This window comes from Contarinia nasturtii, unplaced genomic scaffold (genome assembly GCF_009176525.2).
Source record: "Contarinia nasturtii isolate CC-2019 unplaced genomic scaffold, AAFC_CNas_1.1 Cnas_scaffold_187, whole genome shotgun sequence".
Lineage (NCBI taxonomy): Eukaryota > Metazoa > Arthropoda > Insecta > Diptera > Cecidomyiidae > Contarinia > Contarinia nasturtii.
This window is the reverse complement of record NW_022197544.1, coordinates 2,687,501-2,704,020: the sequence shown is the minus strand read 5'-3', so window position 1 is coordinate 2,704,020 and position 16,520 is coordinate 2,687,501. Positions and strand designations below refer to the sequence as shown.

The 16,520-nt window shown below is 34.8% G+C and overlaps 3 protein-coding genes across 7 annotated transcripts; 1 reads left to right on the top strand and 2 right to left on the bottom strand.

Annotated features, from left to right (window-relative positions):
- The first annotated feature begins 541 nt into the window (after positions 1-541).
- LOC116352623 (protein sine oculis) lies at positions 542-4,465 on the top strand. 2 transcript variants are annotated; one of them, XM_031785352.1, is made up of 8 exons: positions 612-634; positions 685-1,095; positions 1,271-1,393; positions 1,683-1,965; positions 2,310-2,467; positions 2,958-3,087; positions 3,372-3,488; positions 4,052-4,465. In XM_031785352.1, exons 2-8 carry the CDS (start codon positions 888-890, stop codon positions 4,164-4,166), a joined length of 1,134 nt encoding a protein of 377 aa, XP_031641212.1. In that variant the 5' UTR covers positions 612-634; positions 685-887; the 3' UTR covers positions 4,167-4,465. The 2 variants fall into 2 exon arrangements, with proteins under 2 accessions (XP_031641211.1, XP_031641212.1); XM_031785351.1 differs by having other exon boundaries at positions 542-1,095.
- A 98-nt stretch (positions 4,466-4,563) lies between these two features.
- LOC116352624 (hydroxyacylglutathione hydrolase, mitochondrial) lies at positions 4,564-7,034 on the bottom strand. Of its 4 annotated transcripts, none has more exons than XM_031785354.1 (6): positions 6,740-7,034; positions 6,445-6,550; positions 6,067-6,182; positions 5,808-5,937; positions 5,263-5,711; positions 4,564-4,884 (listed from the first exon to the last, which is right to left on the bottom strand). In XM_031785354.1, exons 2-6 carry the CDS (start codon positions 6,509-6,511, stop codon positions 4,741-4,743), a joined length of 906 nt encoding a protein of 301 aa, XP_031641214.1. In that variant the 5' UTR covers positions 6,512-6,550; positions 6,740-7,034; the 3' UTR covers positions 4,564-4,740. The 4 variants fall into 4 exon arrangements, with proteins under 4 accessions (XP_031641214.1, XP_031641215.1, XP_031641216.1 ...); XM_031785355.1 differs by lacking the exon at positions 6,740-7,034 and adding an exon at positions 6,611-6,733; XM_031785356.1 differs by lacking the exon at positions 6,445-6,550.
- A 340-nt stretch (positions 7,035-7,374) lies between these two features.
- Positions 7,375-14,636, bottom strand: LOC116352356 (proteasome-associated protein ECM29 homolog). Its single transcript, XM_031784894.1, has 15 exons — positions 14,464-14,636; positions 14,105-14,235; positions 13,815-14,047; positions 13,107-13,757; positions 12,464-12,952; positions 12,107-12,392; positions 11,674-12,045; positions 11,044-11,562; positions 10,676-10,979; positions 10,393-10,576; positions 9,655-10,303; positions 9,124-9,585; positions 8,898-9,038; positions 7,776-8,829; positions 7,375-7,679 (listed from the first exon to the last, which is right to left on the bottom strand). Exons 1-15 carry the CDS (start codon positions 14,486-14,488, stop codon positions 7,477-7,479), a joined length of 5,703 nt encoding a protein of 1,900 aa, XP_031640754.1. The 5' UTR covers positions 14,489-14,636; the 3' UTR covers positions 7,375-7,476.
- Positions 14,637-16,520: the final 1,884 nt, after the last annotated feature.

The following is a 16,520-nucleotide window of genomic DNA, read 5'->3' as shown; positions in this document are numbered from 1 at the left end:
GAACAGTGTAGAGAGTGAAAAAAAATATGTCCTAAATCCAGCCCCTCGATTGCAATCTCAATGATCGACAATGATGACGAAAACGACAAGAGCAACAGCGGCAACAGCACCAGCAACAACAACAACAAAAAGAGCACACATAAACACACAATTCACTCGAATTTGCTTGCCTGTTGGTTATTGTCGTCGTTGTTTTGTGTTGTCGTTGTTATTTTGGCTGTCGCATCTCCAATTTCACATTGGCAGAGCCCTTTTTGTTGATATCGTGATTTTCAGTGATTTTCACACATGTTCGACGACAAACGGCAGTACAGTTTAATCGCCTATAAGAGGTCTCATATTCATATTGTGGGTTGAGATATACAATGTATGTGTGTGTGCATTTTGTACGAAAACCGGCGCTGTTCTTTTTTTTAGCTCTTACTCTCTCTATGAACAATTGGTGTGTGTGTGTGTGCCCGTTTTTTCTTGTTTGGTTCTCCGTTTTCACGTTCCCTTCGCTTGTTTCAGCTGGACTTTGCAATCAACTGGTTGGATTTGTTTGCTTCAGAAGGCTTTAGGATCTCATACTGTACATGAGCCGTTTAGTTCATTTTTTTCCTCACTACCAACCAAAATTCAAAGACAAACACATGTAATCGTCTTTTTTGCAATACAACATATTTTTTTTACGTTTAATTTTAGTAAAATATTTCCAGTGAGTCAATCGAAGGAAGTGTGATTCAGTGTCTAGTGACTGAGTTTAAATCTTCGAAGAAAATAGTCATAGATTTTGTACAAATTAGTGAATTAAGGTGCAAAACATTTTTAATGTATGTGATTTAGTGTGTTTAATTAAAAGTCAGTGTGATTTTGGAGACGCAACGAAATTTAAGAAAACAAAAATTATGTCGGCAATTCATGCAATGAGCTCCAATTCAAACAGTCCCACCGATCCTCTGCGACATAATCTCAAAGCAAACGGAATCATTTCACAAAATAATAGCAAAACCACGATGGTCTATTCACCATTAGCACTTTCCAACAATACAAACGTGAACAACAACAACAATAATCACATAACAAACAATAATTCAAATGCTGACAATTCGTCAGGTCAGTTATTTGTTTAATTGGTTATTTCATTGATCAACAAAAAAAATGAAAATTATTCATCATAAAATCATCATCAAACATGATTGAATGATCAAAACGAGGCATTTTGTGATAAATTTATTATTAAAGATCAGTTTTTTGTGTGTTTTTTCTCTCTCTTTGTTTCTTCGTGCAGGTTATCGAAATAATGTCACCCCCGAAAATTCCACACTTTGCAAAACCACACTATTCTTTCCGGAAAAATTTCAAAATTTTACCAACGAAAAAATGTTTGTGCGAAAAACAGAAAGTGATTTCGGTAAGTGTCAATTACGTAATAATAATTTGAATTCAAATTTAAGTGTATGATATTAACGTGTTTGATTAAATGCGAAATTTCACGAACGAAACAATAAGTGATCGCGTTAATTGCGTTATATTGTTTTAGACTTTGATATAGTTTGTAAACATTTTGTGAGACACGAACGAAACGATTTTAATCAAATCAGAAGAAATGTAATCAGTTTAGGAAGACCAAGTCGCCGTTTTCGGATCAAAGAAACTTTAATTTAATGATGGAAAATCTTTCACATTTTTATTTCATATAGAAAACAGTCGACTGATTGACTCAATGTCAAATCGAGAAACAGATAATCAATCGCAAGCTTATGCTGTGTCACCGTCATTAGTTTTATCGCCGAATGGTCAATCGACGAGCTCATCGGGAATTTTTAATTCAGAAATGGGACGCAAAACATTCGATTTTAGTCCCGATCATATAGTGTGTTTGTGCGAAGCACTTCAACAAAAAGGTGATATTGATAAATTGGCACAACTTTTATATAATCTGCCCAAAAGTGAATTGGTTCGGCCGAACGACAGTATTCTAAGGTGAATATCTTTTTCTTTTTTTTGATTTTACATCATCCTTTTACAATTCAAAGAAACATTCTGAGCAGTTCTTTTTCGGAAACGATTTGTTATTACGTCAAAGTTTAACTGTCTCACAGCCATGCGATGACTAGCTATTTTGACCAAAGTTTCTCCACATTCTTGATTGCATTCGCATAAATATAAGTAATAATAACTGCTTATCGCTTGGCTATGTGACCATAAAACTCCGATTCAAAATACCCCTTATTTTTGTTTACAAATTTAAATTTTTAATGCCACCAATGGATTTAAAAAAAAACCGTTTTTTATTTACAATTTTCTTATTCTCATTTGTGATGAAGAGCGCGAGCCGTAGTTGCATACCACCAAGGTCTCTATCATGATCTGTACAAATTGCTCGAGTCACATTGTTTTTCCGCGAAATTTCACAACGAATTGCAATTGCTTTGGTTCAAAGCGCACTACAAAGAAGCCGAAAAAGTTCGAGATCGTCGACTAGGTTTGTATTTATTTTTCTTGTATTTTTTTTCCTTGCATAAAAAAATTCTCGCGTTGAACTGTTCTTTTGAAACTGCATTTCGGAAAACTGGTAGAAAAACGTAGAGATCCAAATTGAAGATGTTTTTTTATCAATATCTTCCTAAATGTGATTTCGAAAGAAAACTTAAATTCAAGACATTTTTATGCATAATTGTTTCATTCTTTTTATGAGTTATAGTCTTAAATGGAAATTAATTCAAAGTAAAACCATTAAATTTTGCCACCATACCATATTATTGGTATTTTGACTTCTGTTTAATGATCTACTTAAAACCATTTGATTGTTATTATGTTTATTTATCGCAAAACATAGTGAAACAATGTCTAGAACGATGTCAATACGACTGTTAGAACTAAATTGAGAATGAAACCAATAACAAGTACAAAGAAGAAGAAAAAAACTTAATGTGTGTGTATGTGTATCTTTTAATTTGATTTTCAAATATCAGGAGCCGTCGATAAATATCGTATACGGAAAAAATATCCGCTGCCGAAAACGATTTGGGATGGTGAAGAGACGGTTTATTGTTTTAAGGAAAAAAGTCGAAATGCGCTCAAGGACTGTTACGAACGTAATCGGTAATAAATTCAACGATTTTATTATGTATTTTTTTTTTTGTTAACGGTGTGATTTTTTGGTGAACTGTCGTGCCAAAAAATCTGTCTAAAGGCATTATGGTTCTGATCAGTCGCACAAAATTTTTGAAAATGAAAGTGAATTCTATTGAAATAACTGTATATTTCCCAAATACAATGGAAATCATAGAATCATCTGTGTATAATGCACAAAAAATATTATTAAAACGATTTTTCTAAACACTTGTTTCGATTTCTTTTGTGCGTGTGTGTCGTTGCGTATTTAGGTATCCGACACCCGAGGAGAAGAAGTTGCTGGCGAAAAAGACATCGCTTACTTTAACACAAGTGTCAAATTGGTTTAAGAATCGACGACAAAGGGATCGAACTCCGCAGAGCCGTTTGTGAGTATAAATGCTATTAAATGCAATGTAATTTATGTGTGTTACAGTAGAAATAGGCATATTGAAACCGAGCAATTTGTGCCACATGCAGAATTTCAGACGAAGAAAAAAATGGCACTTCCTCTAATGGGTCAATCCATCCAAATCACTTGTTGCACCATTGCTGCAGAGAGGATGAAAGAAAAACATATGTATTTTCTTTCGTAATTTATATGAAGCATTTTTTTTTGGTCATTTGGATGTGCGGCACAAATATTGGAACATATACACAGGAACGAAAAATTTTTTTTTAGTTGAAATGCACAACGGAATCGAAATGTCCAGATTACTTCTGAGGAAATTCATCGGAAAAAAATGTGTAAAAAAGCAATAATTCAATGTCAATTTGGAATATATATTTTTTAAATGAAAAATGATTGCCCTTAAAATCTGTCCGGTGATGTGCATTCTTGAAGAAAATGTGTCTTTTTTATATAGAGGCTAACAAAAAAAAAAAATCTGGTATTTTCTCGTATAATTAAAGAAATATGTTTTTTTTTTTCGTTTTGCATTTATTTCCACAGGGATATGATACCAGTGATACCCAGCTCAGGGATAGACAGCAATTTTTCACGGCTTTTCACCCATGGCAATTACCCGCACGCCTCATACGCAAATGAGGATGTGTATAGTACATAAAACATACGAAAAACACACACACACATAAAAAAATGATATCTGGCCAAAGAGTTTCGCCGCAACCCAAAATGACAACAATATTCAACGTGAATTAATTCCCTCGAAGCATGAAAAAGCAAAGACAAAAAAGACGACTGCTCATTTTTGTGGTGTGATTCAAATTCTCTTCTGTAATAAGTTTTATTAAAACAACCAAGCATTTATTTTCGTGTATTTTTATTTTATTAGTAAAAAAGTATGATAATATAAACGATTCGAGCAACATATTTTTAGATGTGCAAAAGAAAACAAAAAAAAAGAGTAACAATTTTTCAAAAAAAGAAGAAAAAAACGTATTTCATTCAAAGAAAAAATAAAGTGAAAATAATTCAATAAGAATTATAAACGAATTATCGAATTTGATCCAGCGTTCTTTATTTTTTGCATTTACGTGCAATCATATTTGATGTTTTTTTTTTAGATTTCCATTTACTGGAAATTAAACGTGTTTTTAAGTATTTGTGAATGATATAATCGGTAAAGAATGAATGTTTCTTTTTGGTTTATAATAGAAAAATAATCTTATTTTTTGGATTTAGGCTTTAAAATTATCCTTTTCCTTGCGAATTGCAGCCATCGTCGAAATCTCATCAGTTTTACCAGTGTGCTGTTGAACACTTACTTGATTGACTCGCATAAAGGGATTGATTAATTTTTCTTCACCAATCGTTGACGGCACCTGTTTGATAAAAGAAAAACACGACAGTTTGAAAAATCAATTTTATACAACAACCCGTAACATAGAACCGTGCCCAAAAATAAGCTCTTGCGCGTATCGTAGTAAATTTATGATCATTTTTTTTCTCTTTTGGAAATGTATACACAGAATCTTGCACTAACGCCTATTTTTCTTTGGTCCATTCGAAATAACAGTGAGAACAGCATCGCATCGTTGTGTCAGTCATGTGTATGTTGTGTTCATGACTCTCTGTGTATGTTTTCCATAAGAAAAAAATTCTTTATAGATTTACTTCGATAATTCAGTGCTTAAGCGTTAATTTTTTATTTGGCTCGGATATATTCTACGGAAAAAACGATTCTATAAAAGATCAATTACCGTCGGAATGTTGTCAGTGCGCATTTTCTTGGCCCAATCGATTTTCTTGAGAATGTCCTGATTGCTTGGTTCAACGTGTTTTGCGAATGCTAAATTTTGCAGAGTATACTCGTGACCACAATAAACACTCGTATCGTTTGGGAGTGCGGACAGTTTACCGATAAGTGCGGCATGCATATCTGTGGCATTGCCTTCAAAAAATCGACCACAACCGCCGGAAAATAGGGTATCGCCTGTGAACACAGCACGATCACCATTGGGTGAGTCAATGTAATAACATATGTGACCGGTTGTATGGCATGGTGTGAATAAACACCGAATCGTTAAATTTCCCAATTGGATCTCATCATCTTGTTTAACTTTATCGGTCAAAGCACCAATACGATCATCGCCACCATACACTTTTAACGATTTGCTAAATTTTGAGACTAGCTTTTCATTTCCGCCAGCTTTAAATTGAGAAAAGAGAAAAAAAATAATTTCATTTTTCCACTAAATTTTGAATTAAACATTTAAAATACGGGGGAAAAGGGGAAATATAATACCGTGATCCCAGTGATGATGTGTGGTGAGAATCGATTTCAATTGAACCGCTTGATCGGACACCGCTGTTAACACACGTTCGGGATCTACGGGATCTACAACGACTGCCTCACGCGTTTTATTGTCGATAATCTACAAAGTTAAAGAAACGAAGAAAAAATGTAAGGGTCCGATAATTTTTTGTGTGTGTTTTCGACACATTCGTTCTTATTTGAAAGGTCGACGGATAAATGAGAAAAAAAAAAAAACTATTGCTTATACCAAATACATGTAGTTGTCCTGTAATGCTGGTAGAATTTCAACGCTAAAATCGCTCATTTTGATGAATTGTGTTAAGCTATGTGAACCTCGAATGCCAACGGTGCGCCAAGCTTGAACTGAATTAGTGATGCGGAAAATAAAGTCAAATGAGACAATAAATCAATGATAAAGTATACGGTGAATAGATAATTTCGCACACAGACAATAACACAGACACACATTCAACGACAATAATAACAAACACATTTTTTTGTTTCATGAAATCAAAACATCATTGTCAATAACAATTATCGTTTCAAAAAAAATACGATATCGTAATAATCACGATTTTTTTTATTGCATTGACAATAATCATTTTTTTTTTGTTTCGTTTCTTACATTTAAAAAAACAAGCTGTTAATGTTGTGGCCACCGAATTTGATACTATGCCGACGAGATGCGACATTGAAATAGCGGTTTTATTTATTGGTATATTCAAAATTGTCTAAAAAGAAATTGGCGTATTAAAGACAATTGTTGTGGTTTTTATTAACGACACACGAACATGAAATACTTCAGACCGAATGACACACTATTTTTTTTTTCTTGTTTTAATTTCAGTTACGCAGCAACTTAAATTGCGAAAAAGACAGACTTTCGATTGTTAACGATATACATACTATATGTGCTTTACCTTAACTGTTTGTGATTTAATATATTATCTATTCCATTTAATTCACTGCCTAGCGAGCGCACTGAATGTGTCACAGCAAGGGACAGAGATAGAGAATATATATATATGTATCGAAAGCTGAATGGACAGATAGTTGAACAACGATGATTATTCGCTGTGTATGTTATATTTTTTTTATTTCTCTAGATCTCTCGTGCTACAACAGCAGTATTTATAATAATTTTCCACCGTAGAACACCTTATCTTGCTAATCGCACGCAAACACACGCTATGTATGTCACCGCTTATATTATGACTGACGGACCGACAAACTGAAGTAAAATTCGCGGTGTGATAGTGTGCGCGTCTTTTTGACAGATCTCTGACATTTAATACAACACGTTAAAAGAAGAAAGTTTTTGCCATACGCTCTAGATCGCAATTTAAAGAAAATGAATATGAGATTTTTACATATGTTTTTTTTTTTTCTTGTCGCTTTATGAACTACATGGATAATTTTTTCGACTTGGAATGTGGATAGGGTCATCAATTATGAACTTTAAATAGGGGCAAAGCATATTTTCGCTACATTTTTTCGGCTTACATGTAGAATGGCATGAAAATCCGAAATGAAGCTTCAATTAAAACAAATCATGTTTAAAATTATTATTATTATTATTTTGAAATTTTATTCTTTTTATATTAAGAATGACCGAGATTTTTACAAACACCACAAATTACTCGATTTCCCTTTTGATTTAGACGTTTTTCAATTTTTCTTCGATGTCCTTCACTCGAATTTTAATCTCTGGTGCATTGTCACGTTGCAGTGTAGCCAAAATCTCATCGAAAGTTCGCTTCAACAGTGCCAGTTCATGTGTTGCTTGTTTTTCAATCAGACGACTCGATAATGTCAATAAAATATTGAGCGCTTCCTTTTTCAAACCCGTATGTGGAATGGCTAAACGGATAAAGAATGTAAAAGTATTGAATATTAAATCTCAATCAATTCAGAAATGTATTTGCACTTAAAAAAAACTTGAATTTGCATCATCACCTGACACCGAGACCACGGCCGATAAAATATCGGTGCAGATTTTCTGAAGAATTCCCTCATTTTCATCGATTTTAAATTTCTTTTCGCCTGCACTTTCCGCATTCGATTTACTCGGCACCTCAAGAATTTTCAAACGTTCCACAAATTTTCCTAATGCAATCAGCAATGCCAATTGCACGGGACGAGTATTGTTTTGCAAACATTGAACACATCGTTCGACAAACATCAATTGATACTTTTTCTGTGTTTCCAATGAATGGGCTGGCCATGCTTTGCCCATTGTTTCACAAACCGTTTCTTTTAAATTGATAAAAATCATAGCACGTTTATTTCGTTCGTCAGACGATAGATTTTTCTCTTCATCGTCGCCGGTAACCGATGCCAAATCCTTTTTATCAATCAAATACCAAATCATATTGTACAATTCCTCAAAACGATCCTCTTCCAAATGTTCCAACACATCGCCGATTGCTTTCAGCGCATGTGTTCGATAGATTGGCTCTTCTTTGTTGCATTCCTTCATCACCGAATCGATAATTTGTTGATGAATTTGTGAATCATCTTTTTTCAGTCCATCACATAGACTGGCCAATGCTTCAAGTAAACGTTCTTTTCCTTGAAATGTTCGACCGCTTATTGCTTGCAATAGAGCATTGATCAAACGATTACGTTCGGCATGATCTAAATTTTTGCCCAAACGTGTTGCAATCGTATTTATTGCATTCGCACCTTGTGCCTTTATACTCCACGATGAATCGTTCAATGATTTTTCCAACATTGGCATTATCGATTCAAGATTCATACGAATACCAGCATCGCCGGGACTCACATCCATCCATAGCTCTTTCCATGATTCAATCGTTGTACGATTGTCATCGTTGACTTGTTCATGCATCGCAAAGAATATCAATGGCAATATGTGCGCCGAATAATCCTTTAGAATTTCTTGATGACGCTTATTTATTGCGGATATTGTTTGCGGAATACCTTTGTTTGATTGATTTTCAAAGTAGAAATCGGTGAGCTTTGTGAAGAGACGAATCACAGACTGATCCTGTTTTGTGAGACGAAAAAAAAAAACGAATTATTTGAAAATATTTGCGAAAAAATTGAGAAAATTACCTTTGCAATTCCAACCAAATGTCCCATCGCCGATCCGTTGTATTTTCGAACAATATTATTACGATCTTTAAGACCATTGAAACATGCACTCAGATATTTGCCAACTAAGGGTTGCATCTCTTTCTGGAATCGAATCGTGATCTAAAAAAACAAACCGAAAAAGTACGAAACGTAAGTTTTTTTTCTCCTTAACATTCCGATCCATTAATTAAGAATGTGAATTTACCAAGCAAACGAAATGCGCACACGCAATTTTTGTTCCCAAATTGACGGTGACCTTCATCAATTCAACGATATCGGGTGTCATCTTTTCCAATGAATCATATTCAATATATCGAATGCATTTGGTGAGTGTTTCGGTTGAATGATGTTGTTTGGCCACTTCGGCTCGGGCCGAGTCGATCATTTCTTGAGCATCCGCATTGCCACCCAATTGATTTGACATATACGATAATTTTGGTAGTTCCAATTCACCGGTGGCCTTCAATAAACATGGAACCAATACTTGAAGATGTGGCGTCAACAACGAGCCCGACGAATCAATCAGTTCGGATAGCGTTTTCATGCTGAGCGAACGAATTTCGGCGACCGTATTCGTTACACCAATATTCAATAGGACCGGTATCAAAGTGCTTGCTACAATTTCACCAGCTTTCCCATTATTCGTTGATGCGGCGACGATACAAATCTTTGAAAAAAAGTTTAAAGCTTATTAACCATTTCTGTGAAGTGGAACCACGAGTGTAAACAAACTCACCTTGCTCAATTGTTTGGCCGTTCCTTCGGCAGCCAATCGCGTTCCTTCATGCACATCATCCATAACACGGAACAACTGTATCCAGAGTGTGTACAGTTCCGGTTCACTGCATTGAATTTCTTCATTGCCCAAATGAACCGAATGATTTGAATTTTCGGCTTCGTCAATTTCCATTTTCGTATCGTTATCACTGGTGCTTGCTTTGACCGATAAAAGACGATCGTGATATCTTAATTTGAGGCCATTTGAACGTTTGATTAAGTCACGAACAGCCAAACAACATGCAATTCGTACACGCCATTCAACGTCCGTTAAATTTTTCAATAGTTCATCTAAAATGGCCCAGTAGTATGTTTCAACTGTTTCTTTTGAATCGCTTACAATTGAATCCCATATGGAAATCATTGAATGCTGAATTTTTGGCGTTGGATCATATTTATAACGATAGAGACGTGGCACAATTTTCTCTAAAAATGGTTTCATTTGATCTTTGGCCCCTTTCGATATTGATTTCAAGCCAAACGCTGCACCCAGTTTACTATTCCACGTCGCATTGTGATTGGCGAGTTGCATGAATTGATAGATCATCTCTGGTTTATTCAAATCAGACGCAAGACTGCACAGTTCTTTGTACGTTGTTATATTTCCACTGAAATTGACAAACGTTTTTTTAACCAATTATAGAGAAAACTTATTGAAGAGAGAGAAATAGACAGAGAAAATAAAAGTCATGTTTACCCGGTTGGAGTTTTGCCGAGTACGCCTTCTTCGAATAGTTTTGTATCTTCGGTGACTTGATTCACCTGCCGTTTTCCGCCTAATAGTTGATTCAATAGCGAATTGGCTAAATCGCCTTGAATTTTCACTGCCGACATTTCATACACCAATCCAAGGCCACGCGATGCCACATCTTGTACAAATTCTGTAACAAATCATTCAGTTTTTATAAAAAAAATCTTCATTATCGATATCGTCGATAATTATTGAACCAACAACAAATTTTTTTAGATCAAAAACTCACCGCTATCATCTGATAATAGTTCGGTGAATGCATATTGTAAGATATCTTTTCGTTTGTAGATCGATGAACGTTTTGAGCAATTTTTTACAAGTGCTAATAGCCATATGCCACTTGAATGTCGCGATGCTGGGTTTGGATCCGCCACCATTCGTATGATACTGTTTAAAAATTCGTCAAAACATTTATCACTGCAATGTGGATTCAATGTTTCGCCATGACTTTCTTTATTGTCATCAATTTCATGTCCCAAAACTGTCAAAACGATCGATTGTGCAATGGCGATATTCAGAGCGGGATCTTTTGTCTGTAAATTCGAATTTAGTGTGAACATTTGCAATGATAATTTTTAAAATAAATATCACACAAACCAATTTAATCATTTTGGTGAATGCTTTCAAGTGTCCTTGAGTAAAATAGGCACCGTCTCCGATGGCCAAATGGCCAAGACAATGAGCGGCTTCCTCTCGGATTTTCGGCCGTGAATGTGCACTTTTCAATAGAAATAGAATTTTTTGTGCAACAAACGCTTTGCTGTATTCATTTAATTCACCATCCACATCCATTTGTTCATCGTCAGCATCATAGGTTGTTGTTGTCGAAGACGAACCAGCATCACTCTCCGTGCAATCAGGTAATGGTAATTTTATCACCGAACCAATCAAAGAAATTCCATTAATCGCAGCCGAAACCAGCAATGGCTGTTGATCGGTCAAGTGATCGATTAACAAAACGATGACTTGTTTCAATTCGGCCCATTCGGATGTGATATTTTCATTTGATTTTCGGTATGAGACAATTTTACGATGCATTGCATGCGACAATGCCAGTAAACTACCATGACGATGCTCGATTTGTCGTTGTGATAACGAATTTAATACTTCTTTGATCTGAAAATGGCCAGAAAAAAAATATTTCAATAAACTCTGAAAATGTACTTCATTTCGTTCGGAATTAACTCAAACTTTCGAAAGGCAACGGAAAATTAAAATTACACTCACATAAGCATTAAACTGATCAAATGAACTTCCAATAGCCCAAAGAATTCCGATGCTTTGTGAGACCAAAATTCGCGTATATTCCGAAACATCCTTCAATGACAATGCAAAACTATCCATCAAATCGTAACATTGTTGGCTTAATGTTTGTAATTCAGCATTTAATAAATCATAAATGCAAATTAATTCGATATTTCCACGCTTTGCCACCAAAATCTGTTTCACCAACATCAAATATTTTTGAAGGAAATTCTCTTCGTTCGCTTCATAATTGTTTTGAATGTACGTATTCAATTTGGATACAAATTTTGCGTTATTTGGATTTGATCGAATGCCCGCTGAATACCACAGACACAATCGCAAATAGTCCAAAATCTAAACGAGAATAATAAAGGTCAATTGATTGAAATCTCTCGCATTGAAAACAAAATGTCACCTCTGTGTACACTTCATACGAATAGGTAAGGGTGGCTCGACCGTAAACATAACGCTGTGTCGATGAATTACTCAATCGCTTCTGATTCATTTCATACACATGATTGATCATCTCTTTAAACGAAGGCAATATAACGCGACGCTGTTCGGCTGATAATTGATTCACGTCAAGCGCTTCAGTTTTTATGGTCGATGCATCATCAATCGTCGATATGTACGAATAATTTATGTGATCCTTCTTTGAAACTCCGTATAAGTGTTGTGTGATTGTTTCACGCAATGATGATCTAAAAAAGAAATATTTGATATTTTAATTGAACGTACGTGGTTACGTAAAAAGAAGAATGCCATGGTGTACCTTTCGCCAGCTATCAAAAGCAAGAGATATCGTGCAGGCACGAAGTGATCCGGGAAACAAATGGTTAAAAATATGCAAGTAACATTTTGTACGATGGTCGATTTCGATTCGGCATGTTCGTTCAGCATGGCAAGCAGTAGTTTTTGATTTGAATTTGGTACAAAATCCTTCGAATTCGATGTGCTTACCGTTGTATCATCGTCGGCAGCACCACCACCGCTATTCCATTGAAATGCGGGCGCAATGGCAATTAATGCTTCACGAATGGAATCGTGCAATTCGGTTGGAGCTTGTGTCAAATGATTAAAGTAGGCAACGGTTAGTTGCAAATCTTTATTGACGATGTCCGGACATTTTCGTGCCAGCATTGCAATCGCTGTATATGCTGCGTTTTGAATATCAGCCGTTTCAGTTGATTCAACTCCAATCAATTTAGATACACCCGACAAAATCACTTTGGAAATTTTATCGATTAGCTCCTTTTGACCACTGAAACAAAAGCAAAAACATATATTTTTTTCTCTTCAATCACTATCCTGTAATTTTGATTCTATAATTCTAAAACAGTAATGCAGCGTGCTCACATTCTCAGGGGAGGGATTAATTTAACAAATGAATAATAAAAACGACTTATTAAACTTACTCTCGAATCAAATTCTTTGCAAATTGAAGTGCTAATACTTTGCATTTTTGATTATTATTTTCACCGAAAAGTGCTTCGAAAATTACTTGAATGCCACGCACTGTATTGATTCCTTTGCCTCGACTCTTTAGCAAATACTGTAACAATTTTTGACGAACACGTGCACTGCATGCGCTTGTTTTGCGTTCCGCATTTTTTAAACCGTTTCCCAAAAATAGTGTGTACAATGGTGCTGTTATTTCTGGATCTGACCAATCAAGCGATGAATTGATTTTACTTAGTTCGGCTATGGCCGGTGTTGCAACACTAAATCGTGTATCGGCCGAAGCAAGAACTAGCAACGTTAAAATATCATGATCGGAAAATACACCGCTGCATAGAAAACGGCAAATGCCTTTTTTCAGGTTTTCCAATTCTTCGGCCTTCCACTCATTTGCAATGACCCGTTTGAATGCGTATGAGCTCATTCCTGCCGGAACTTCGCCGTCACTTTGAATGACGCCGTACGGTAGCAGTAGGACATCTTGTAAAAGTGCCAAAAATTGCTTTTTTGTCGACGGTTTATCGCTAAGACCAAGTAGAGTGCATCGTTTTACCGGATCTTTTGGTATTTCGATCGATTCCAACAATGGCAACACTAACATCAATAATCTAAAACAAAACGATAGTTAAAACGATGCGAAATCAAAAAACGAGAGGTGCACCTACTTGTCTTGATGATTTTCTGGTTTTCCTTCTAAACAATTCAATAGGTATGTGGCCAATTTGGTTTGTTCCTCTTGGCTAAGCCGAGGAAATCCCATTGTTATGTAAATTATGGAAAAATTGTGCAAAAACGTTGAATCAGTTGTTTGATATTGCTGAAGTAATGCATCAATTGGTAACTGAACCAATGGTCTGGACTTTAATCGTTTATTGACGTGCGTCAAAACTTCCATCACCTGAAAAATTAAATGCATTGCCATTGACTGTTGCTTTGTTATGGTCAACAGACTTACCTTGCATCGCACGGATTCGTTTGGCGATGTGATTTTCAGTAAGACTGGTGTCAGAAATTTTTTGACCGATACTTCAAGTTGTTCATCAGTTTCGGTTGTGCCCAATCGAAAAAGAACCCGCTCAAGCAATTCTGTGCACATTGAAAGAAATAAATCATTCAGTTATATTCGTTTTTCTCTTTGCGAAAAATCATATGAATAACAAACAAACAAAAAATCAGATTTGCCGCATCATCAAGATTATGAAATGTTGAATCAACGACATTGGTCACATTTAATTCGTAATTGCAAATGAACGAATTCTAGGCGCGATGCAATCGATTCTGTTTCTTTGGTCGTGAAAGAACTTTTAATTTTACCAATTTCTGACTCTACGGACGACATCGCTGTAGTAAAATAATGATTGAATCACTAATAAATTAAAAAAAATCACTGGTTTCGTTTCCGTAATCGGTTACTTATTCGACTTTTATAACTCACTGTTTTCATATACTCTGTGCATTTATTCGAATTGTGTTCGATCACAAAACAAATGATATCGACGGTGTAAACACATACACATAGGCAACGAAATGTCAAAGTCATATCGTAACATAACCCTTCGGCTTATTATGTCGTCGGACGATGAGTAGGCAAACTAACATTTCCATTCATTTCGTCGCATTATCGTCGCATTATTTCAAATGCAGTTCAACAATTTTGTAGAAAATGTGTAACTACAATTTTGAGATTTGCAATTTAAATTATTAAGGAATTTATAATAGAATGAAGTTCATTTAACTTTTTTTCTCGCAATTCAACAGTTTTGCAATAGATGGCGTCATTTGATTCAAATTCTAACACGAAAATAATAATTGTGTCTTTTGAAATTGGAAAATCAACCGTAGTCATGGGATTTTCTATCATATGTTTGTGGTTATTTCCACACTACCGCTTAAATTCTCTCAAATGATGAAAACTATCGAAAAAATAAATCGCTGAATGCAATTTCAAACATTATTATCACGGAGAACTTTCTGTTTGGCTTGTGAATGTATATTCTAATCGAATATTCTGATTAGATTTGGTTTAATAGCGAAATTAAAAATAATTTGTGAACAATTACAAAAACATTTGGATTTAAATAATAAAAAAGGAACAAAGTATTCAAGTCTGTATTAAATAATGCATATAAACTAATGCTAAAATGATTGACATTATTACAAAACACTTATTCTATTTCATACAAAATTCATATGTATATATATAATTGTTTATTATTTTCGTGATGCAGCCAGATTGTATGGCAAAAGACTTTCGAATATAAATTTCTGAGCTATTTTTTCAAGTTTCATACAATTTTCATGTTCAAAATGAAAACTAATCAACCGAATGGATTTAAAATACTTCGGGGAGAAAAATTCCCATTGCAAAAGATGGCGTTGTAATAAGAAGAAACCAACCAAGAAAATTCTTTGAAAAATTTATGAACATTCTCAATAAGACTGAAGAACTTCATGCGAGGTCTAGTTAATAATTCATTGTAGTTGCTGATCCTCGACCCCTTTATAATTGATTCAATAAGAATAGAAACAGGGAATATATTTCAAACATTCATAAACAAAGAGATTCGATGGTTTTGTATGGTTTTTGGTTTCCACTGGTAAATCACATTCTGGAACCAAACCGAAAGTATCTGTTTTTTGTTCGAATGTTAGTGCATGCGGGACTCAGTGGTTCCACCGTGTGCAAACTTTAAATCATTTTGTCTCGTTCCTTTCTAATAGAAGTTGTCATAATTTTAAAATGTGTGCCATATTCATTCGCAACACTGTGCTCTCTTTCCTTTTTCCTCATAAATGAGTCACGTACATTTGAGAGAAATTTAAACACATTTCATTTTCATATAATTTATTTAGGTTTTTTTCCCCTTCCCTGACAAGTGGCTGGGTTTTGAAAATCATCCGAATAATTTGTACTTCTGCTTATGATGTCGTTGTTGTTGTTTTTGTTGTATATTTTATATATATACGTGGGCGATTCCTTATTCGTTACGAATGTTGCTGTATCGAGATATATGTGTAAAAAGCTGACAACCACATTTAAATTTATTCCCATAATTATTTTTGTTGTTGCATAAAACAATGTATGGTATGATATGCTTGAATTTAGTATCAACACAAAATTGGACAATTTCAAGAGTATTTTTGTTGGGACTTAAAGTTGCATAATTATAAACTCTATCATTTTAACGACTTTAACGGGACCGAAAAGTTTCTTAAAATGAAAAGAAAATGAAAAAGCGCAACTGAAATTGGAATTTAAAAACAAGCCCCTACGAATTTTGTGTAAAAAAAAATCCGTTGACCAGAATAAGCCAAATGAGAACAATGCAAAAAAATGTCATTGAAAGGGAAAAAGGAAAAGGATAGATCCA

Bases quoted from the DNA above. Each gene is read 5' to 3' on its own strand.
- LOC116352624 (XM_031785354.1), bottom strand. From the start codon at position 6,511: ATGTCGCATCTCGTCGGCATAGTATCAAATTCGGTGGCCACAACATTA. The intron at 5,712-5,807 runs GTATTATATTTC...CTCAATTTAAAG, and splicing joins ACATCATCACTGGGATCACG to CTGGCGGAAATGAAAAGCTA. The intron at 4,885-5,262 runs GTAATTGATCTT...TTTATCAAACAG, and splicing joins GCACTGACAACATTCCGACG to GTGCCGTCAACGATTGGTGA.
- LOC116352623 (XM_031785351.1), top strand. From the start codon at position 888: ATGTCGGCAATTCATGCAATGAGCTCCAATTCAAACAGTCCCACCGAT. The intron at 1,394-1,682 runs GTAAGTGTCAAT...TATTTCATATAG, and splicing joins AAAAACAGAAAGTGATTTCG to AAAACAGTCGACTGATTGAC. The intron at 3,489-4,051 runs GTGAGTATAAAT...TTATTTCCACAG, and splicing joins CGAACTCCGCAGAGCCGTTT to GGATATGATACCAGTGATAC.
- LOC116352356 (XM_031784894.1), bottom strand. From the start codon at position 14,488: ATGTCGTCCGTAGAGTCAGAAATTG. The intron at 14,236-14,463 runs GTAAAATTAAAA...CAATGTGCACAG, and splicing joins GTCCGTAGAGTCAGAAATTG to AATTGCTTGAGCGGGTTCTT. The intron at 9,586-9,654 runs GTGAGTTTGTTT...TTTTTTTCAAAG, and splicing joins CGGCCAAACAATTGAGCAAG to ATTTGTATCGTCGCCGCATC.